Genomic DNA, 24,479 nt, shown 5'->3' with positions numbered 1-24,479 from the left:
CACCAGCCTTTCTGTAGTTATGTGCAGGGCTGTGGCTAGGGGGTGGTGAAGTGGGCCCCCGCCAGGAGCGCAGGCAAGGGCACCCCCACAAAATTGGCTAAAAATATGTCCATAAATAGGCCTATAAATAAAAATATTGAATATTGCCTCATAAGAAGGGTGCCTCATAATAGAGGGTGAATTGAATTGGTGGATAAGAGGTGGAAAGAAGAGCTAATTGGTCAATGGCTAGGGGGTGCAATCTGGACGGTTCCGCCAGGGGCGCAAGATCACCTTGCTATGACTCTGGTCGTGTGTGGCAGAAGCCACCTTCCAAACCCCACTGCTGGTTGCTTGGATGGGGCTATGGGTGGGCAGTGGTGAAGTGAGGTTGAAGCCACAAAGATACCCTTGCAGGAACACTGCATTGGTAGCAGCAGTCCTGCCAGTACGACTGTGCAGCCCCAGTCTTGGCACTGCCCTGCCACCAGCCCTGTCTAGGTAAGCAGCAGCATAGGAAAGGGGGCTCTGCCCCACCACGCGTGGTACTGCTAAATCTCTTGAAACTAAACAAACTTTTGAAAGGCCATCTCTCTGTAAATACTCATTCATTTTGTCTTGAGTTTTCATCTCGAGAAAGAGCCGTGTCTCGTTTTGTAAACACTGTGTAGCAATTTGTATTTCAAATACATTGCTGTGATTGACTGAGGTGGGGGGGGGGATCCCAGAACACTTCTTAGAACAAGCACTTCCAGGGAATTAATGAGAGATCAGATTGCCAACCCAAGCTTTCGGATACTTCGGAGATTGTTTTACTTGTTTGTGCAAAGTTTCTAGACTATTTTGTCTACTAGGGATGCTATCATTATAATGAGGCAGTGTGGATCAAATACAGCAATACAAGTTTTTAGACATCCTATGAGAATTAAAAGGGAGATAATAATCCTCTAGGGGCATTATTTTTTTGCACTGTGACCTTTGATTGTGTTTTGCCAGACTACTTTGCATTGCTCCATCTTGACACTGCCACTGTGTTAATGGCGAAAAAGCATACGCTTTGTTTATCTCTGAATTTGATACATCAGCTTGGCAACAAAACTAAGACCTTTAACTCATAGAGTTTTCACAATTTGTTGTTAATTATCTGTTACTATAAATTTTGTGCCTTGGGAAAAGGGGACTGTTTTGATGCGTGTTCATAAGTAGAGCATTCGTTTTTTTCTCTAGGCAAAAGGGAAAAACAACTTCTGCTTTCGTTGGTTTTAAGAAAATTAACTCTTCTGAACATTTGCCGCCTTTTAGTTTGCTAGATCCCATTAATGGCAAGAGGATTTTGTTAAAAAGATCCTTTACAATTTAGGCATGTTGAAGATTAGAGAAATGCACCTTAATTTGTATGCAGAATTCACTTGTAACGAGGTACAAGCACACTGGCCTTCTTTAATGATAAGTATACATTGTATGTGCCCAAGCTATTGCCTTGAGCCAATTTATTTCTTTAAGGAGGTTAGACAATTTTCCCCCAGTTTTAAATGACTTTAGCTCCCTGTATTTTATGAGATGTTTATTTTGTCAAGGACAGAATTTAAGAGTTTGATCTCAAAGCCTTTGAAGTCAATAAAATTTCACCATTCAGTATGCAGTGTAGGCAGAGACAAAAAAATCATGTTTTCCTGCAAATGTAACTAACCTCACCTTGGAAGATGGTTTTACCCTGTGTCACATTAGAAAGAAATAACGCTGTTTCATTTGGTGCTATGTGGAGGGCAACAGAGGCAGCTACACCTCCTGTCTAATAAAACACTAAAGAAATGTAATAAAATTGCAGGTGAACAGTGCCAACGGGAGCATTAGGCTGGAAACAAAATGAATAGAAGATGAAAGATGAACAATTGATTTGAAAGAACCAGAAAGCAACTTGCAAGAAAACAGGCACAGAATATAACTCTCTGCACATATCATGCATCTACAGTTGCACTTGTCTGTCTGTGTATGCATTGGAAAGCAATCTTGCAGTACAGTTGAGAAAATGAATATTGCTTGCTATTATCCGAGTTCTGGTATCAGAGACGGACCAAGATTATGCATGTTTATTATGTCACAAACAAAAGTCCTTTTTAGCTGTTAATCCCCCCCCCAGCTCTCAAGTAATAGGCCATAAAGGTACGCACAAGGCAGTCTCAGAATGTTGATTACACGTGTAAGTTATGGTACTGGTGTGTTGAAGGCAGAATGTGTGCAGAAGGCACGTGAATCTGCAACACTGTAAAACAGGCTTCTTCCAACCTTGGCCCTCCAGATGTTTTTGGCCTACAACTCCCATGATCCCTAGCTAGCAGGACCAGTGGTCAGGGATGATGGGAATTGTAGTCTCAAAACATCTGGAGGGCCAAGGTTGAGGAAGCCTGCTATAGAAGCTCATCTGGTTGGCCACTTTCAGAACAGGATACTGGACCAGATGGATCACTGGCCTGATCCAGTAGCACTTACGTTCTTGTGAAGCTAAGTAGGTTGAGTTCCATCACGCAACATAAGCAGCTACCTTATATCACATCAGACCACTGTTCTATCAACCCTTTGGGGTTGGAAATGAATTTTCACTTGGAATATTTCCCTGTCTGCCAATGTAGCATAAAGTGCCAAAATTACAAATGGAGTATTTAGGAGTATATTCATGGGAATATATTTGTTAAAATGTTAACAAAACTTGCATTGGAGGCACTTGAGAGATGAACCTTGTTTGCATGCTCATTGGGGGGGGGACTATTTAAGTATGTGTTATTGATTCAAATAGGTTATATGAAATATTAGAAACTCAGATATATAAACTCTGTGCCAAATGGCTCCTTAAACTGCCAAAACGGAATGCCCAGTTGCCATTTGAGGACCAGATGGCACAAAAGTCATGTTTTTCAATGCATTTTTTTGGTTCCTCAGATGCATTCTGAGTGTGCAGATAAAATATCATGGATAGAATTCTAAAAGATGTGTTGTTAGTGTGTGAAAACAGGCAAGATCCAAGGATCCTTAGGCATGCACCGCCAGATGGTGGGCATCTTCACTGGGTCACAAGTGGCCAATAGCTAGGTGCAAAATGCGCCTGGCTAATTTCAAACGCTGGATATCTGATATCTGTGTCTATAATAAGGAAGATATCTTAGTCCCTGATCAGGTTGTTCTTACCTCTCTGCCTGTTACATGTTCAGTCTAATCAAAATAATCAGGCTGTCTTTTGTTTTTGAACACAAAAGTGCAGCAAGGTGAACTAAAAAACTTCAGGTTTATCCTATTCATACAGACCTATAGTCTATGCAGGGCAACAAGCAACTGTAATATAGTCATTTTGGTATGGATTGCTAACTATGAGACCAAAATTAATAAGAGGTCTCATAACTACAAAGTAGTCCCATGATCCAGGCTTTCCTACTAAGGAGAGCAAAAGAGAATGGAAATATTATCTAACCTGCTGAACTAAGAGTCATTTCCTGTACATCAATAATTGCGTATATTTAAATGTTCCATCAGTGTCACTGGATAGCCAAATAACTAGGAGTGTTTTTGCATAGGTTTATGTTGGCACGAGGATATATAGAGATCATTAAGATCATTTGTAGAATAAGGCTTGCCTAACAGAGATGTTCTGCAGGTTTCTCAGGTTCCCTCCTCCCTAAGATCAATTTATCTCTTGCAATAGTTTGGATATTTACAAACATATTTACAAACTTCATTCCGGAAGTCCGTTCTTAAACTGAAACTGTTCTTAAACTGAGGCACGCTTTCCCTAATGAGGCCTTCCACCGTTCGGATTCCGTTCTTAGAGTGAGGTAAAGTTCACAAACTGGGACACTACTTCCAGTTGTGTGGAGTTTGTAAATCGAATCGTTCTTAAACAGGACTGTTCTTAAACCGAGGTACCACTGTATGGTATGGCATATTCTCTCTATAGTTTGGGGATAAACAGTAAATTAAATATACTTGTATTTTTACTTATTTGGGGGAATATCTATGATTTTACAATACAATACCTTTCTATACAGGGAAACCAAATATGTAGAGACTATCCTACGTACTGACATATGTGTGCCTGCGCACATTTATTACGTTTGCACAACTTGTGCAATATGCAATGCCCAGGCATTAGAAAGAACAAGTGACTCGTGCTTTCTGTCCCCCACATTTCTTACCACCCTGAGATGTACAGTGGTACCTCGGGTTAAGTACTTAATTTGTTCCAGAGGTCCGTTCTTAACCTGAGACTGTTCTTAACCTGAAGCACCACTTTAGCTAATGGGGCCTCCTGCTGCCGCCACGCCGCTGGAGCACGATTTCTGTTCTCATCCTGAAGCAAAGTTCTTAACCTGAGGCACTATTTCTAGGTTAGTGGAGTCTGTAATCTGAAGCGTATGTAACCTGAAGCGTCTGTAACCCGAGGTACCACTGTACAAGGTATTTTCCATACCAAGGTATTTTCCAGTCCTGAGAAGATGCCATCATCAAATGTTTAAGACACAGTGTGAGCTTTCTGGTCTGAAATTACTGCACCACAACACTGCATGACATTAAGGGACCCAGCTAAGAGTTCAGGTGGGTTCAATGTAGACAGAAGAGTTGTTCCATTTCCAGGTACTATTGGTCATTTGCAAAAGTGGCAGAGGCTATTTAAACACTTGGGAGGTAGGAGATGCTGGTGTTTCCCCTAGTGTGAAACTTACCCCTTCATTATGGGGAGGGGAAAGGAATGAATCCACATGGGCAGTTTAGATGAGCCTATATTCCACTTTAAATATGCACCGGATGCAGGGGAGAAAACCCGGCATGCTCTCTCAGGATGCTGTTAGGGCCAAGCAGAATCTCATTAGGGACAACTTCAAAGATCAGTTCCGCATGTCCATAAAAACAAGTGTAAATTATCTTGTGTGAGGCGGCTGTTAGCAGTTGCACTGTTACATTATGCATGATTCTAGACTGCTCATAGTATGAGCAAACTGCACTATGTTCCATTAGTGTTTTTCATTTTTATGCTAAGCCTTGCAGCTTACCATTTTATTGGTGTTATTTTGGTATAATATATTATTTGACTTATTATTTATTTCCTATTGCTCTTGCTGTTAACATTGAAGCCAGGCTTATATAAGAGTAGGACGGCTCTTCAGTAGCTACATTATTAAAAAGCAATAACTCATACAGGCCACTCGGCTTTATTGACAGTTTGACCTGCTTTCACATTCCATTTTGAAGATTGCTACTTTGCCAGGACTGCATTCAGACTGAATCTAGAAATGCTTCCCTTGACACCTCATTGAATTTCTTACTGTTTATTTATGAAATTAATAAAATAGCAGGCTAGAAACTTATCAATGCACAGCTAATCTTCAGACAGTTGTCCTTCCACTATTCATGGAACTGTAATAACGCTCAGGATATGTTAGAATTAAAAGTGCTTTGAATTAACACGGATCAGTCTGGAATGATCTCTTTTTTCCTATTGCAAAACTTAAAATATATTTAAAGTTCTTTTTGCTATACATATGCATGAGAGAGTAAGTTTGTTGCCTTGGAGCCCAGTTTTGCTACTGCCAACTCTGGATATTCCTGCCACCAAAAGTGGGGCAGTGACTTTCTCAGTTTGCCCCTTGCACCCAAAATCTGCCCCAGAAGATTGGGGAATCCTATGTAATAAGGTAAGAGGTCTTCAAGGGGAGGAGAGAATAAGAAAACAGCACCTCCCACTCTTTGTACTCATTGCATCTTCTGCTAGACCAAAAGCCTTTTGTGCAAAAGGAGTACGTCTATTTCATCCTTTCTGTTTCGTATGTACGGAAACATAGTAAAACCAATGTATACACAATCCTATACGTATCTTCCCAGACATAAGTCCTGTTGAGTTCAGCGTGCCTTTCTCTCTTGTAGGAGGTATAGGATTGCAGCCTCAGTATTTTTCAATAAGATTTCCCCCTAGCATTTTAAAAAATTGAAATATATTTATTTCTTTTGGTGTTTGTTTGTTTGTTTTTTTAAAATGATAATGAAAGTAGAAAGAGATTTAGCAAAATGGAAATCATGACCGTTATCATGACTAGGAAAAATATTTGCAATTAAAATGGTGATCCTACCAAAAATCGTGTTAACAACAAGGCAGGACAATTAAAGCAGAGCAAGAACTGCTTAATAAATAAGAAATGTAATGAATACTTACGGGATCTGCTATGGTACGCACCAAGAACATGCAGCCTTGCCTCCCTTTACTTGTCAATGGCTATGTCTGTTTGGAAAGTTTGGTGTTGGTGTAAATATAATAAAAAATGAGCCACAGGCGTCTCTCCTACTGCATCTGTTAACAAACGAATCTGCAGGATTGCTTGTTTAGTATGGTCCCTGAAAAAAGTGGTACTTTTCAAATTGGTTAATTAATGGGCACATAATCACATTTCAACAAGTAATATTAAAGTTGGACTCTATCTGGCCACCATTATTTCCATATTTTCAATTAAGTAAGTCCCTTTGGCAAACTTCTGAAAAACTCAGATGAAAAAAAGGATATAGCATATGCTTCGACCAGCTATCCCCAACATTCGAAAATAAGTGTGAGAAAGATCTGTTAACAGATTAACTTCATTAAAGAAATGGAACAACTTGGTTGTTCAATACAATACTATTATTAATAAGAGTCAATCTTAGGGGAAAATTCATATAGTGGTGGCTTCCTAACACCCTATGGGAAAACAAAATTTATAAAACCAATGCAAGAAGTTGGAGAGCAGCCAAAACAGACTGTAGATTATTTTTGGTCAAATATATGTTGAAATAAAAATATTATAGATGATGATGATGATGATTTTAAAAAGCTGGATATACAACCAGTCACATTCCTCTTGATATGTGCATGGTCATGCCTCAGGTGCAACTGGAAAAACGAAAATCCTCTTTCTATATCAGAATGGGTAAGAAAAATATGGGAAACGCCTTACTATTTAAAGCAACATATCAAACAATAGCCAGAAGAAACCCCAAGCAAATTAATTAATTAAAAGATGGAAGTTTCTGAAGTGAGAAAATTCCACCTTTCTGCCACTGTAGAAAACATCGAATTACTGTTTAAATTGAGGGGAGGGTATATACAATGTACAACATATGAGCTGGTTCTATATTTTTTATTCTCTTTGTTTTGTGTAACTTGTTATAAAAACAATATTTTAGGTATTTTAACCAAATATACTTATTTCCCCCTTCTTTTAAATCCTAATGATATTTTTCAGTTGTTACGCAGTTCTTCTTGTGCATCTTCCCCCCTTTTTTACAGTTTCAAGCCAAACAGATTCACATTTGTGGTGGCGTTTCATGACATTCGTGACAGAAAACTACTATTATTTTTGCTTTATTGTTCAGAAAGCCTTTCCTTATTATTCTTTTCCACAGTGCTTCTCCAGTTCTTTTGTTTGTTAATGCGTGTACTAGTACACACAGTAGACAGCCTCTGTCCTTTCGGGGGTTTTGCATTTCTGTCCTTTCTATGGTAATTCTATGTGCATATTTTACACCTACCCATAGTCTACTGAGCAAAGTTGCTATTTGTCCTTACTTTGTTTTGCACAACATAATTCCAAGCATATATTTAGAGTCCATGACTTATGTGATTCTCCCTCTTCCAAATCTATGTCTTGTGTACACATTTATTGCAATCTATTTTGGACTGGTATAAATTCCTGGTGAATTTATTTGGTCATATTTTCTTGCCAAATAGTATGATTTGTAGTATTCTTTTCTGGAGCAGTTTTATTGATTATTGTTAATAATTGTTACATGATTAGGTAAAAATCTTCCTGGATAAAAAAGTGTTAAAATAATAATTTTAATGTGCTTGCAGATATATATGAAACATAAATATATATGAAAAAGTTGTTGAGTACAACTTATTATAGATTTGACTAGTGCTGAATCTATTCCAGTTATTCAGTTTGACTTATATTCTGTTATGTTATTAACAGCACAGTCTGATGTCTACTCAGAAGTAAGACCTACTCAGTACGTCTGTATAGGATTGCAACCTAATTAGTTTTATAAAAGGATGTGTTTCCAAAAGTGGAACCATTTATTATGGATGTTGCAAGTATGTAGTATTCTTTGATGGAGCAGTGGATTGATAGATGACCGACAGAATAGTTTGCAATGCTGATTTTTTAAATCTTGAAATGTCTTTTGGATTGTATGCAGATAAATATTTTCTCCTTGATCGTTGCTACCTTTCTAATTCATTGGCATCCTTTGTGTCATTACATTAGCCAAACCTCATTTAGCAAAAAACTGACATAGGAAGAAAGATTCACTTTATTTTTGAAGCCCTTCATTTTATTTGACCATGGCTGATGATGTTTGAAATGGCCAAGAGATAAAAAGTAGCAGTGATAGTCATGGTGTAGGGTTGCTAACAGGGCATGAAATAACATCTGGCCAATGGACACTGGAGGTCTGATTCTCCACTGTAGCAGCTGATTGAAATGTTCCTTTCCCAGGTTTGGCAGTTCATGTGGCATTCATGTCACACTGTCCCTGGGGAAACAAATCAAGCAATTGTGAAGTGATTCTGCTGAACAGAGGCTGCAAAGCTAACACTGTACAGCTCCACCTTTCATTCTTGATGTGAGTGTGTGCTTTTCAAGCTGTTTTTAAACTCAAGAATGAAAAACGGCTAGGTGGTTTGCTGGGAGAACAAAAAGCACGACATGGAGCTGCAACATGGAGTGGTAGAATAAGAAAGGGAAGTTTGCAAAGTACAGCACCCTTTACATTCAATTACATTTCGCCCTCCAACACACCGATAACGTAATGAGAAGTAAAGTATGAGAGAAGGTTAACACCAGCTCTTTTTATTTCAAAAGTTTTAATTTCCTGTATCAGAAGCAAAAAGAACTGCACGTTTTACCAAAAGTCCATGGTTTAGCTGTTTAGAGTATACACATGCTTATGATTTATATCACCTTAATCTTTGTACTCCAGTACACAGCAACAAAAACACTGCCACAGCTAATATTCCTGTAGTAATTACAGTCATACCTCTGGTTGAATATGCTTCATGTTGAGCGCGTTTTAGTTGCGCTCCGCAGCAACCCGGAAGTAACGGAGCGCGTTATTTCCGGGTTTCGCCGCTTGCGCATGAGCATGCGCTCAAAATGACATCGCGCACATGCGCAGAAGTGGCAAAAAGTGATGCGCACATGTGCAGACGTGCCGTCACTAGTTACATTTGCTTCTGGATGCGAACAGGGCTCCGGAATGGATCCCGTTCGCATCCCGAGGTACCACTGTGTAGTGTTTGCTCTGTGTACAACTGTCTTTTAGATTATAGATAGATAGGTAGGTAGGTAGGTAGGTAGGTAGGTAGAGTGGGAGATAAAATGTCCAGCGCTATCATGTTAAATTACTATGGTGTTAGATTTTTACCAAACAGTTGCCCTGGTGTGAGCATATCCAGGCTTTACCTTCTTTTAATTTCTTTGGCTTGTTACTTCAAATGGTCATGCTCAGCAGACAGAGGAATAACAAGACAGAAAGTCTGCAACCCTTGCTATGACTTGGTCATAGTTTATTTATCAAAGGTCAAGGGGAAAGTAATGCACTGGATCATGTTTATATGTCTCCTGTCACCACACTATGCATGAGTGATTGTTGGGCAGAATAGTTTGCAGTAGTCGGCGGTATCCTTTAGTTAGCCAGTTGGAGAGGGCATTTTATGTTTAGTGCTAGCGTCAATTGAAGTTGTATGTGCTTCAATGAGCCCATGATGCACAGATCTAGGAACTTCACATTATTTTTTGCAGTACAAATAATCACAAAGATTAATCACTTTACTTTAGAAATCTACCTTGGCGATTAGGGCCTTCCAATAACTGGAGAGTTTGCAGTCAGCTATAATGTCTTAGCTTTATATTAGATGGTAGCAGCAGTAATAGAAACTTCAAGTGTAATTCTTACTGCAGTATTGTTACATACAGTTCACTTTACCACAACTTTAGTGGACATTTAAAGGAAATTTTAAATGTGTACATGCCATTAAAGACCCCCAAAATTTAATATTGCTCCCAATTTTCTAGCACACCCATGTCTGTAGCTACTACATTCTTGAATATTTCAGCGTGAAAGGAATTTCAAAAGATTTCTGGAGTTGGCTGAATTATTCATTGCCAATTTAGCTCTTTGTTCTATAAATGGAGCATTTGAACCAACTCTGATTTCTCCAGTTGCATTTGTTATTCATATTTGTTGACCAAGTAGTGTGAAATATTCTGGTCGATGGTTATTCAGAAAAATCCTCATTCTGACCATTCCAAGTGTGATAGTTTATAAAATCACCTCATATTGTTTCTACTCTGTGGCTGGATGGCTAGTGATTTTATAAAGAGCCTGGCGAATAATCAATAATTATGCCACTAAAATAGATAAAATAAGAATGAACAAAAAGGCAGCAATAAATTCTTAAGCTTATATGCTTAGAAATCCTGTAGAAATCTGCACAACTTAAGTACTTGAATCTGGGTATAAGACACAGCCTTGAGGTGTTCCCCCCATCCCCAATGTTCCACTTTATTTATTTTGATAAGTATGATATATAGCAAAATAGAAGGAAAACAATAAATTGAAGGGGAAATACATGTAAAATAATTGTTTTTGCTAGTGGTTGGAAACAAGCTCATAGAACTCAAATAATGTATAGAAACTCAAGTGCACACATGAAGGTCTGTTGCCAACAAGATTTGCCCTATTCATTTCAATGAAGACAGCACATTTCTTTTGAAGGGTTTTATGACCTTGTTTACTCCATAGAAATGAGTGGAAGAGCTCATACATACCGTATGTTCCCATGTATAAGACTAGGTTTTCCCACTAAAAATAACGTCCAAAATTTGGGGGCATATTATACATGGATAGATCTCCCCCCCATTTTCTTAAATGGGAGTCCCCAAAAATAGGGGCCGTCTTATACATGGGGGTGTCTTATAGACGGAAAAATACGGTATATAGTTTCCATCAGCATTCGTATGGGCACAATCTTTTTGATTGGAGAGAGGTGTCTGTTTCTTGGCATAGTTGCAGGCCTGTATGGCATGTTTTCCAATCAAAGTAAGATACACTTTCATAATTTGGAATAGACTACCATTGAGCAATGATCAAAATACAGAATTTGCCAGCGTAAACACACACACATATATGAGATCAAACACCAACTTAACAAGCAGAACAAATCATCCAGTACTCTACACCTGTTGTAACAGGGTGGTCTTAACCATCCTCATAATTAACTGTTGCCACCTTGACCAGCGGTTGTCATACTTTTGTGTGTGGATCGCTTGGAAACTACTGTGCTTCCCCGCAGACCACAGAAACCTTTACATGGATGGTCATCAAAGCCACTGCTTTATTATGAAAATCATGGGCCCTAAGCCAGGACCTTGTTAGCTGGTTGATTTTTAAATCCAGCCCTGGTCAAAACAAGCCAGGGTTCACAAGCTGAGAGCCATTATCAGGGATGCATACTACCTCTCCCTTCTTCATTTCCACTCAGGATTGAATTCTCCTTCCTTTGGCAAAAATAGCTTTGCTTTCGCTTACATTAGCAATCTGCCTTTCCTGCTGCAGCCCACACAACACCTTCTGCTCTACTCTGGAGTGTCCCTCAGCCCTCTGGAACAGATTTGAGGGGAAGCTTTAGTGGGAAGGGAGAATAGGCAAAAGTAACTTTCCCTTCTCCTATAGTAATGGACTTCTCCGTTGGATCCAACATTGTTCCACAAGTTCTCCAATAGCCACGGCAAGTCATGTTTTTACCATTGCTCCATAATCATTTCTAAATAAGTAGATGGAGTCTTTTGTCTTAAAGTGCAATCAGCAAGATTGCATTTGCATTGCTCATAAGTAAATCACATAAGTGAAATTACATTTCCTGAATCTAATTCTGCATCATAAAATGTTATGTTGTGCAGCTTGTTTCTTTCTCAGGCCTTGAGCTTCTTATATGTTGACAATTTTCTTTTACACTTGAGAATAAGCAGATACATACTCACTTTATTAGGCATAGAAACTGGCATTCTCTAGTGCGTGGCACCATCAGTCTTGCAACCCAACTACCGACAAGTGGAGACAAATTTAGAAAGCAGTTTTCATATATTCAAAAATCTCATGTGCTGTTGCATATGAAATGTTTGCTAATCTTATTTTCTCATTAGTGGCAGCTTCTGCTCAATAAGTAGTAAGGCTTTAACTTTGATTTGTGGATGTGTACAATGAAGCATTTCAGTATGTTTCACTCCCAACTGACTTGTGTTATAATTGCTAACTTTATGGCCATGTTTCGCTCTGTGTGTCTTTTACTGGTATAAAATTGAAGGTAAAACAATTTTTAAATTGAGTTTCTAAAACTAACCTTGAGGCAATTTTTTATCTTGACTATAATTCATTTTTGGAACTCATTGAAAAATAAATGATTTAACACAGGAAGAATAATTGTTGACCACATAAGTCAGTAAAACTGATGATAAATGGGAATGTCTCAGGTATTCCCTCTGAGAAAGTCTTAATTCATTAATTTTTGAAGATGGAAGGATAGACACAGTGTACATAGATAACTTTCTGTGTGGTTGGCCACAAAACCTCTGCTTATTACATTATAGAAGCATTATATATTATATAAAGAAGGCCCATTTTCTTCAAAGTCCCTTCTTACAATGCTGTTGACTTTTTATTTGTTTTGTTTAAACTAAACACTTTGAATGAGTCATAACAAAGGCATAGCAATGTTCATGGGCAACTATATTTTTGTTTTATGCTAAGGGGAAACAATTTCTGTGGAATTATCACGGTAGTTCTGAAAGGAATGGTTAGCAACAATAATCAGTGCTCAAGGCCAAGCTATTTGAGAACCACAAATGAAGAAAGGGTTATAAACATATCCTAAAAGCAGAGTAAGGGTATTTCAGAACCTTATTTCTGAAGTTTGCAATAAAGGGCTTTCTCAAACAGAATGCCAGGCTGTTGCTCCGTTGACAATGTTGTCTATTAAATTATTTTGAATTAATATTTTTGTTGTTGGAGCAAAAGTTGATTACTATTTTTTAATAAAAGAAGACTGTTAGTTGTTTAAAAAACATCATGCACAAAATTGCTTACAGTCACATTTTAGCAGATAAACAGATTTAGCTGCTCTTGCTATGCAGATACTGTATTGGTATTAGTTCAGATGTGGACTCTTTGGAAAATTAACTATGCTAACACTTTGTACCCAGAACCCACTGTTGGATTGTGGGTTCACTGACTCCATCATCAGATCTTTCTTATTATGCAAATGAATACGTAATTCAAACTAATGTGGAACTAGTTAAGAAATTTGTTTAGATTAACAGAAATGTTTCTGCCCCCCTAAAGTTCTTTGGGGGGAGTATGTGATCCTGAAGCTCACAAGGAAAGAATATCTCATTATCCTTATCATTTTTCTTTTCCTGACTTAAAATTTGGTCATTGATCCAATCAACAAAAAACATTTTCTCCTCGCCGCAGATGTTTTATATCTTCTTTTTACATTTATATACATTTCTGCCAAGGCATTCTAGAAGGTCAAAATAATAGATGCAATGCAGAGGAGTAATGGGAAAGAATAGAATATATCATGCAAAGCAGTAAACGGAAAGAATAGCAGAAACCAATCACATTCAAGTACCAGCTCTTGCATAATGTTACATCATAGTTACATGTTTACTAGTTTACATAATAGGTGCTGCTCTGCTATTCATTAGGATTCCTTATCCCTTAAGCCTGTTGCTTCAAAGTGAATACAGTATATTAAATGTTTTTGCCTAAAACCAATCAAAATATAGTTTGATGAAGAGCTGTAGTCAGGATCCAAAAAAAGCTATTTAGGCATGCCCAAAGACTTATGCGTGCTCAGTGGGATTTTTGACTTCTCTTTCAACTATTTGATCACAAACATTTCCCAAAAAGTTGCTTATACCATGTGGCTATTGGGGAAATTTATCCAATATCCAAAACTGTTTGCACATCTCTTTGAACTGTTTGCCAAGTAAAGATGGAGGCAATTGTAATTTGCCCGGCAAAAACCCACTCCAGTTTCAACTGGTGTTTAGGCTGCGGTTCTGTCTTTTGTGGAAAGAAAGCTTAATCATATAGCAGAGCAACAGGCATGACTGGTACCTTTTGTGAAGCAGAGAAGTCGTTCTGTGATGGAATGAATATTGAATTGCATCTTATCCCTGGAGAGGGGGACGCCTTTAGGTTAGAAAATGAAACCTCTGCAAAGACACTACAGAAGCTCCCTATTGCACTGTATATTTTGCTTCTAGATGAAAAGGGAGCACAGCAGCTTTCTTATACTACAAGTATGTGGTAAAGTTATCATCCTTCTGACCAAATATTTGGGGAAGTAAAAATTAGCTTCAATTTCAGAGTTATTCTGTGGAGAGCAGGAGCTCATTTTAGCAGTGCGTTTTTCCCACAGCACTGTTAAACTATGGAAATCATTTCCATAAGGTAGGTATAGCATGGCTACCAATGCCTTTACAAGAGGATTACACAAATGCTTGGAGGAAAAGGCTTTATAAGGCTACTAGCCATGATGGCTGCTTTCTGTATCCATGCTTTTGAATGTCAGTTGCTGGGAGCCACAAGTAGAGCTGTCACTTGTGGACTTCCCATAGGCATCTGTTTGGCCAACCTTGATGCATAGACTTCATGACTGGAGAAACTCTTTGATACAATGCAAACTTGAAATGAACATGACTTATATGTACTTGATTCTTAGCCCTGAATGTATGATTTCCAAAATTTGAACTTTGATTCAGTGCTTGCAAGATGATGTCACGGGAGCCCTTGTGATCTAGTAACTGAACATAGTGTTGGAATGGAATCAGTGACTTGAGCTTGAGATCCAGTCCAATAATAGACAGTAGGTAGCCCATAAGGTAAAGGTAAAGGGACCCCTGACCATTAGGTCCAGTCGTGACTGACTCTGGGGTTGCGGCGCTCATCTCGCTTTATTGGCCGAGGGAGCTGGCGTACAGCTTCCGGGTCATGTGGCCAGCATGACTAAGCCGCTTCTGGCGAACCAGAGCAGCACATGGAAACGTCGTTTACCTTCCCGCCAGAGTGGTACCTATTTATCTACTTGCACTTTGACGTGCTTTCGAACTGCTAGGTTGACAGGAGCAGGGACCGAGCAATGGGAGCTCACCCCGTCATGGGGATTTGAACCGCCAACCTTCTGATCGGCAAGTCCTAGGCTCTGTGGTTTAACCCACAGCACCACCCGCATCCCTAGGTAGCCCATAGGTATCCCATAGGCTCATGTAAATCACTGTCTCACTAAGAAAATACTTGCACATTGTGTAACTTTGCTTTTCTGTGTAGGGGGAAAAACTATTTAACGCTCTGACCATTAGGAGTTAGTAGCTTATGTTTTAAATTATGTCCAGTGTTGAATTAGCATTGCTATTTTATATAAACTGGATCACATTCTTTGATTTAACATACATTTCCAAACCTATCTTTTGCATTCCTAAGGAATACAAACTTTGTTTTATTTTAAAGGAATGGTGAAACCAAATATGTGACCTAACATCAAATTACACGTTTCTACAGTAAAATCACAGGATACAAGTATCTGTGATTAAAGGTTACCTGTTAATGATAAATAACAATCATCATCTTCACATATTGTTGCCTTGTCACTGTGAAGAGATATTATTAATAATTTATACATAACTATTTAAGATACACATTACTACACAGTCCTTGTATATTGTGCCCTTGTTATAGCTTCACAAGTCTGGCAATAAGCCTGGGATTGCCAGCATTTTCCTGACAGACACTGTGTCATCAATTGCATGTCAGGTAGATATTCATCAGGTGCAGCTGTTCCTATCACAGACTCTTGTAGGTAGGGGAAAGTTGCACTGATCAAATTTCTGACTCTTATGCTATATGCTAGTCCTATACATAGAACTTCTGTCAGAAGAAGAAAAAATATCACCCAGGACCATCAAGAAGACATTCCACTTTGATTCAAGTCCATTTCTTCTGGCTCATGTTGGAACATATTTATGTCATTTATGAATATCTCCTGAATTTTTCACATATACTGGAAGCCACACAGGAATGATTGAATAACCAAAGACAAGGAAATGTTAGAACTGATATACAATTTCTGTTTACCACAGGGATAGTGTTTTCAGCAGTGTCTGCACAATGGAGATTATATTCTGTACCAGCTTCAGGTCCTCCTGCATGAAGTGTGCAGATGCTATTCTGAGTTAATTCTTAGCTGCCTCAGTTTAAATAATGACCTGAGCAAGACCTTAGTACCTCATCAAGATTATGAATCCTTTCTGCTTTTCCTCTTTCGTATCATCAGTTCATTTGGAACTCTTGAGAACTGTGCCATCCACAAGTGCCATCCTATAACATAGTATATGAAGTTCAATTCATTATCCTGAGGTCTGAACCAATGCCATTTTATTTCTCTCATTAAGACACTGTTATTACTGTGGTCCTTGCCAAAAAGGTTAGGGTTAAGAGCTTGTCAGCATTACTCCTCTTGGAAGAAGATCTTCTTGCTGTAACGTTCAGATACTTAATTCAAATTGATAGAATTACACCATGGGTGGGCTTGTTCTTCTATTTTATAGAGTTTGAAGAACTTGGCTTTGACTTCAGGTTTAGTAGCTTGAAGAATCCTGTAAACGGGTTGGATATTTCAGAACACATCTTTGATCTGCATTAAGGGATTACTAGTTATACAGCAGAGTCATTGCTATTGGATTTTCTTTCAAGCTATGCTGCTGATACACTGGGGAAGTCAGTTAACCTGTCAATTCCTGTAACCTGTCAATTCCTGTAACCTATTCCCTGATCAAAATTTTGGCAGGTTCTAGTTAATATCAACATCACTGGAATTCTTAGTTTAGGTTGGAATGCACCTTTAATATAAACTCTTCGTTAAAGTGCCCCCTCTCTTTTCAGTGTAATGGCAGGGGACATTAACCAGGTGGATATTTTCCTTTCCTTTTATTTGTATACCAGGAAAAGCTTCTCTGTGTGTTGTCAGTCTGAATCGGGGCCGGGGCCAAAAATGTGCAAACCTATCACATATTTTACACATACATTTTTAGCAGGAAAAAGCTACAGACCCTTAAATGTATAGGGAATCACAAGGCGAGATTACCAAATGAGAACCCAAAATGCACAGTAAAAGAAACATAAACCAGTAACCCCCACTCACAAACACATTTAAAAGGCCATTTAATGTTAATCCGCCCAAGGGCTGGTTGTGGAGAAACATTTTCGCCTAGCACCTAAAAATACGTATTGAAGGGGCCAGGCAAGCCTCCCTCGGGACAACAACAACAACAACAACAACAATTTATTATTTATACCCCGCCCATCTGGCTGGGCTTCCCCAGCCACTCTGGGCGGCTTCCAAAAGAATATTAAAATACTATAATACATCAAACATTAAAAGCTTCCCGAAACAGGGCTGCCTTCAGATGTCTTCTAAAAGCCTGGTAGTTGTTGTTCTCTTTGACAACCTCCACAAATGGATACACCTGTTCTCCTGTTGCCATCCTGCGGACCTCTCATGGAGGAGGCACACAAAAAGGGCCTCAGATTATGATTGCAGGGTCTGTGTCCGTTCATTATGCACTCAGCTTCTTCCTCTAACGTATTCTGTCTCTCTCTCTCTCTCCCCATCTGTCCCATTATTCAGCCATTCTTATAGGGAAAAAGAAATTTGAAAATAGCAAATGTGTTTGGGAAAGAGCTGGAGGAAGCTAGGGAAATATAGGGAACCAAAAATATAAGCAAAAGGGAGTGTCACAGGTCTGATGTATTTATTCAAATCTAACACAGAGACACAGACCTGCACAAGGTACTCTATAGCACTGAAAGCAGAAGTTCATTTTCTACTGAAGTGACATGAGGTCGATAAGATTGTAGCCATAAAGCACCAGATGTTTACTTTCTGGTGTTTTTTCTAGAAAATTAAAAGGGAAAAAATAACCCACTGTTATTACACAGGAAAGAAGGCACTAGATAAACATATGCTACGTTCATAATCACAGTTACACCTAGGTTGCCAGAATAGTCTCAGTAAGTGAATTTTGTCTGTGATAAATGCCTTATTAATTTATGAACGTTGTGGGGGGAAATCCATTTAATTGTATGTTACTGTTCAGATTTGCTAAACGTTTATATAGGCCATATAATTATTCAGTCAACCCATTATTTTGGCTTTCTGCTTAACAATATATGCAAGAGTAAGCAAAATCTGTGATTATAGATAATACCTTTACCATCTAAAAGGAGAAAGAGGCACAAAACCAACACAAAATATAGATGTTATTTAAGAATTAATGGTTATGCCCTGCATTCTGGCAACAGGGCAATAACTTACCTATTTGTCAACTATTTGTGTTGGATTAAGCCTGCAACCCTATCCCTTGGTATCAATAGCTGGGTGGTGGGAGAACTGGGATGCAACAAAATGTCCTTTCCATTAAGAGAAGACCAATCCTGTTGGGCAATAGTCAGTGGAAAGCCCCCAAAACCTGACATTTCACAGTGGGGCAAGAGAGGTTTTAGATCTGCTGGATCCAAAATCCTACAATCCTTGGGTCCTTCAGCCATGCCAGTCTTGAGCTGACCATGGGGGAGGGCCCCTGAATTCTATCTTAGCCAGCAGGATCGTTCACTGCTCTGCCCCTCCCCAACCCCTCATTAGGATTGTTCTTCCTGGTGAATAAAAGTTTTGCTGGATTAATAAACCTTATATGATGAAATAGGTTTTCCCATTGCATGTATGAGTGAATGGCTCATGCTTCTAATTGCTTGATAATGTATTGTCAGTTGTTTTCATAAATATGGCCCTCTGAATTAAATTATGAAGGTCCACATTTCATTCTGGATTTTATTTTTTTTAATACTTTCAAGGCTGGTAAGTTTGTGTATATCTTTTGAACTCAAAATGCTGTATATGATAAACAATTTGCTTGCTACCTGGTAAACACTGTAAAGCACTTCATAACTAAATGGATAAGGCTACAATCCTTTAAATGCCTTCCTGGGAGTAAGTTCTATTGAATTAATGGGACTTCTGGGCATACTTGCATAGGATTTCACTCTAATATAGTACTGTTTAACAAGAGAAAAGTTGTACGATGCTGGGTACGGTACAGAATCTATGCTGTAGACTAACATTTATATTATGAAATAATTGGAACAATCTCCCCGAACAGTTGGTGCAGAAAATTCATGCAGAAGATTTCCATAGGCCTGTTTCCTCCCTTCTTATCTATCTGTGTGCCAGTCATGCACATAGACAGCATGATGGGACAGTAGCGAAATTGATAATATGAACATGCTTCCCTATATTGCCATCCAGTTATATCTTCTAGGATCATGGATTGGGTTGAGAGAGTTGGATGGGCATATGTGAAGAATATGCGGATATCCCATTCCGTATAACATTCCATTGTGCCATCTACAACAATGGCTTGTGCATGCGCTTACTAGTTTAAAAGCAGGGTTCTGTAACCTGTGGAAATTCTGCACGCATATAAGCTGCACCTATATTTTGAATGAATTGTGCCCAATGTGTTCAACATGTGTAGCAAATATTAATTCTGATGGAATCTCTTTATGTTTGCTTTAGGGTCGACCCTATTCCATATGACACCCCGAAACCAGCAGGCCACACGCGGTTTGTCTGCATCTCAGACACACACTCCAGAACAGATGGAATCCAGATGCCTTATGGGGACATCTTGCTTCATACGGGCGATTTCACTGAGTTGGGGCTGCCTTCTGAGGTTAAGAAGTTTAATGACTGGTTAGGTAAGGAATTACTGCATTTTGGTGACCCCAATTAACCTTTGCGATCCAAGTGGCACTTACAGCCTCCTAATTGTGTTAAAGCTTTGAAGAACATTTACCCCATGCCTTGTCATTGTGCTATGTTCTCTTTCTAGTCAAAACATGTTTCTGTTAATTGAGCATGGATTTATATGTTTGTTCTTATATTTTCAGTACTTGATGCTCAGTTATTTGGTATCACACGATGACAAAAGCTGAATAGTTGGAGGGGCAGCTGTAACCACCCTGCTGTTCCTGTTCTGGCGGTTAACTGAGTTTCTGTCCCTGTGCAAAAGATGAATGATTAGCAAAAATATAACTACTGTTCCTACTTTATGCGGTAGAAAATGTGCCTTGAAAGGGTCTCTATAGCAGCATAATGCTGTGAGATGGACATATGTTTCAGATAAAGGGGTGCAAGCATATTAACCTCCTTATGACTGATGGCTTCTCATATGCATTAAAGTCTCCAAGGAGCAAGGCACCTGTTGCCTAGCTGAATTTTGCTAAGTATATCCTAACAGCCCACTGATCTTAGTGAGCCTCTAATAAGTTGACATAATGGTTTAACAAGTAAAATGAAAGACAGCAATGATAGCTCTAAATCGAGGTATTGGGTATCTCTGTCATGTGAGAAATCTTGAGGCCAATTGCATGTGCCTAGGTAACTTGGGGAGATTAGCTAGAAAAGGGAGAGGAGGGTAGTAAGAAGACTAAAATGGCAAGTTGACCCTTAAGAATGAACTAGCCTTCTGAAAAAGTTTTACTTGTCTAAATGAAACTGCATCATTATAGAAAAAGCCTTTTAAAACATGGCTTTGACACTGCCCTCTTACGGCTTGTGTCTAGTGACCGTGTCGCTAAAGGCCCCTAATGGCATCATTAAATCCCACTGGATTCCCTTGGAAAGCCCCTGGGGAGATGAGAAAAGTGAAATTTTTGTTCATAAAAGAATTTTTTTCCTGTTGGGGTGGGGATTAACAAGAAAAGAAAAGAAATAGTTCTTCCACATTTTGGCCTTTCTTTACCCTTTATCCCTCCCTCTGTCTATATTGACCATCTTCCAGTTTATTCCCTATTCCAATTTGATTTGTAAACCCTTTGTCTTATTTTGGACATTGTTTCTCCATTTCTTTTGCCTTTGAAGGCATTGGAGGGGGTTGGACTAAATGACCCTTGGTGTCCCTTCCCATTCTACAATTCTTGGTACCAGGACTGAATTCTGTCGGTCTTATATTTGAAATGGTTCATGGCTATAATAATTGAAGGACAACCCTCTCTTCCTTAATATTATGCATGCTGTTTTGAGTTGCAGCATTGCTTCATAAGGATAAAGCTCCCTTCTGATATAGTGTAGAGAACGGTCTAAATTGAATTTGGTTTGGGAAATTACTTTGAAATATTTGTTTATATCGTTTTTATACTCTGCTTCATCAAAATTTGCTTGTAGAGTAGTTTACAAACATCAAATAAAATAGTCACAAAACAGAGTGTCTTCATAATTGCTCCTCTTGAAGGTTGCAGACTCAAAAGTTGACTAATCTCCCCATAATCTCCAGGACCCACAGAGCAGAGCTGTGGTCAGCTTCTCTGCCACTCTAGGGAACCTCTTGCTTTCCAGATGCAACTCCTATAATCCCTGACATTGGACATGTTTTCTGGGGCTGCAGGGAGTTAGAGTACTGAAGGGTCACAGATTCTCTAGCCCTGTTATATCTCAGTATATCTGAAAAGCCAAAGCATGCTCAGTGTATCGTGGAATATACTTTGCCTAATTAATTCACATGACAGCTATATGTTATGTATCAGGATTGCCTTCCTATTTAATTATTTAAATAAACTGTTTGCAGTAGTCTGGAGTTAGCATTCGCATTGTTGGCAGGTCAGTTTATGGAGATGTCCAGAACATTGTCTAGTCCAGTATTGATGGATGATTTTCAGCTGGTGCTGTTTCAGGCTGTTGTTGTTTAGGCTTATTTGACCACATGCATGTTTGATCCTTGCTCTTTGTGCTTATAAAATCCATCTGGGAATGAAACCTTTTTGGGCCAAGCAGGTTATAAATTCACCAGTACAAGAGGAAGTGGTACTGAACTTGCCTGAATGTGATGGTAGTTTGATGCACCTGAAAAAACTTTTCCTTGGGCCAGAAGATTTCAATAACTGCAGACCAATGGCAAATGTTTCCTTCCCAGATGAAGTTCTAGAATACTTGGCCACTGATCAGATCCAGGTTCTCTTGTTGATTTAACTTTTATCCATTTAAATCAGGCATTGGGCCTAATTTTGGTACTATGAGTACCTTGTTTGCCCTGTGAGGGATAATTTGTGTTGGGATTGTGACTCTGCTTGCTTTTCTTGATCTCCTAGAGGCTTTCAATACCATCGGTCATGGTATATGTTTGGAATGTTTGTCCAGGCAAGAGGTAGATCTTCCTGTTTTGCAATCGTCATTTTGCTCCTAACATGGATGGTCAATCCTAGAAAGTTGTGCTGGAGGTTTTTTGCTTGGCCTTGTAGAACCTACAGAATAGGGGTCTTCAGGACTCAGTATTAACCCCTATGTCCAAAGTCTGTTTTGGGGGCCTAATTCGGCCCGCCGGCTGGTTTAATCCGGCCCCTGTGGCAGTTTATTTCCTGGGGTAAAATCCTAAAAAAAAAAACCCTCAACAATTTCAATCCTAAAAGAAGCTCAACAACTTCAATCCTAAGCAAAGGTCAACAACTTTGGTTGGCCCCCACAGCCCTTCACTTCATCAAATCTGGCCCTCTTTGAAAAAAGTTTTGACACCACTGCAGGCCTATACCATTTAACTTCTACAGGAAAGCACTGAGTGGAGTTTTGAAGAGTGTTGCCTCAGTATACAGATGACATCTAACTCTACCTCTTCTTTTCATTTCAGTCAGGTGTGGTAGCCAGTGTGCTTTGCAAGAGCCTGACTGCAGGAATGGGTGGGTGAGAGCCAAAAAGTTGAAGTCTGTAGCGCTCTTTCTGGAGGATCAGGTTCACAGAATAGGGGTAGTATTCAATCAGTTGCTGTCACTGAAGGGTACATGTGGATGCCATTTTAGTCTGGTAGCCCAGCTAGGTCCTCTATCTGAATGCTGATTACCAGAGTTTAGATTTTTAGTGCTAGGTTATCACATGTTTGGATTTCAGCAATGTGTTAAGCATGGTGTTGTCCTTGAAAATTGTCTAGAAGGTTCAACTGATACAGAATTTAGCAGCAAGGTTGCCATTGGGGATTAAGTGATCAGAATATTTTATTCTAGTTCTTGCTCACTCACACTTGCTTCCAGTGTGTTTCTGGGCCCAATTCAAGGTGCTGGTTTTTTTTTATAAAGCCTTACACAACTTGGGAACCCAATACTTGATGGACACCTCTTCCCATATGCACTTGCCTGCGCCATAAGGTAATTATCCCTGCAGGCCCTCCTCTGTGCCTCCTCCTACTGAAATTTGGAGGGTGGCCATAAAGAGAGGTGGCCTTTTTGTTAGTGGCCCTATACCTGGGGATACTCTCCCCAAAGAGATTCACCTGGCACCCACGTTACAATCTTTTCAACAGCTGGTAAAGACCTTTCATTTCTCCCAAGAGATGTTTGCATTTTTGACAGTATTAACATATTTTATCAGACAGCATTTTAACATAATTTATTGGGAATATTTAATCTGATGGGGTCTTCTGCTTGTATTGTACTCTGCTTTGCTTTGTTGTTGTTCACTTCTGAAGAATATGGTGTTATTTGCTATATCAAAGGTTTTTATTCATTTTAAATTGTCCGTCATCTAAATGCTTTGGAACAGATGACTACTATTACTACTACTACAACAACAACTAGTAGTGTATTAGTAATATTTATATGGCAATGCCAGCTCCAGCCATGCCTGCTGGTATATGGTCCCCAACCGCCTAGTCAGTTGCATATGGTCTTCTGAATCAAAAAGTTGGCTGAGCCCTGATTTAAAAGGTCTATGAAGCGGTTAAAATCTACAAAATAACACTAAAAGTAAACCCAACAATCAGAAGGCATCCAAAAAATAAATAAAAGCATGAATAATATTTAGCAGTAGAAGGCCCAGAAAGGATAACTACTGAGAACAACTGCAAAAACCAGCCTCTTCAGACAATAAACAAGAATCAGTTGCAAGGGCTTTCAGAACAAGAATAAACTTGGCTTGATACAAAAAGAACGAGCAGGAAATGAGCTGAACAAACCTTCCCAAGAACTGCCAAAAATGCTCTATCCTGGGTAACAAACCATCCTCTGTATGGAAAGGAGCATGAAATCTAAAGGTCATAACCAGCATATTAAATTGAGTCTGGAAACCAATTTATAGTCAATTAAGTAGAAAAGCCTACTTAAGAGTCTAGCTGAGTGAACAGTTTAGAATCTGATCTTCAATGTAACTAATCAAAGTTTATTCCTTCCTCTTCCTCTTCCTCCTCATGTATTCCTTTACTATCCCTATATACTGTTATTCAAGCCTGTCATTCTACCTCTCATCTCTGCTTTTCATTAGCCCATCAGCTAACTTTGATTCTTCCTTCACACAATCCTTCCTATACATGTCTACTCAGAAGTAAGTC

General features: G+C 39.0%; 1 protein-coding gene across 3 annotated transcripts in view; it reads left to right on the top strand.

Moving 5' to 3' along the window:
- Window positions 1-24,479, top strand: part of MPPED2 (metallophosphoesterase domain containing 2) — a 127,508-nt gene that overhangs the window by 19,724 nt on the left and 83,305 nt on the right. For all 3 annotated transcript variants that reach the window (XM_081166343.1, XM_081166345.1, XM_081166344.1), the window contains exon 3: window positions 19,688-19,869. In XM_081166343.1, the coding sequence (XP_081022469.1) occupies window positions 19,688-19,869 (182 nt within the window). The remainder of the gene's footprint in view (window positions 1-19,687; window positions 19,870-24,479) is intronic.

The sequence above is a fragment of the Podarcis bocagei genome (assembly GCF_964188305.1).
Source record: "Podarcis bocagei genome assembly, chromosome: 1".
NCBI lineage: Eukaryota > Metazoa > Chordata > Lepidosauria > Squamata > Lacertidae > Podarcis > Podarcis bocagei.
The sequence above is the reverse complement of the archived record's forward strand: the minus strand, read 5'-3'. Positions and strand labels throughout refer to the sequence as shown.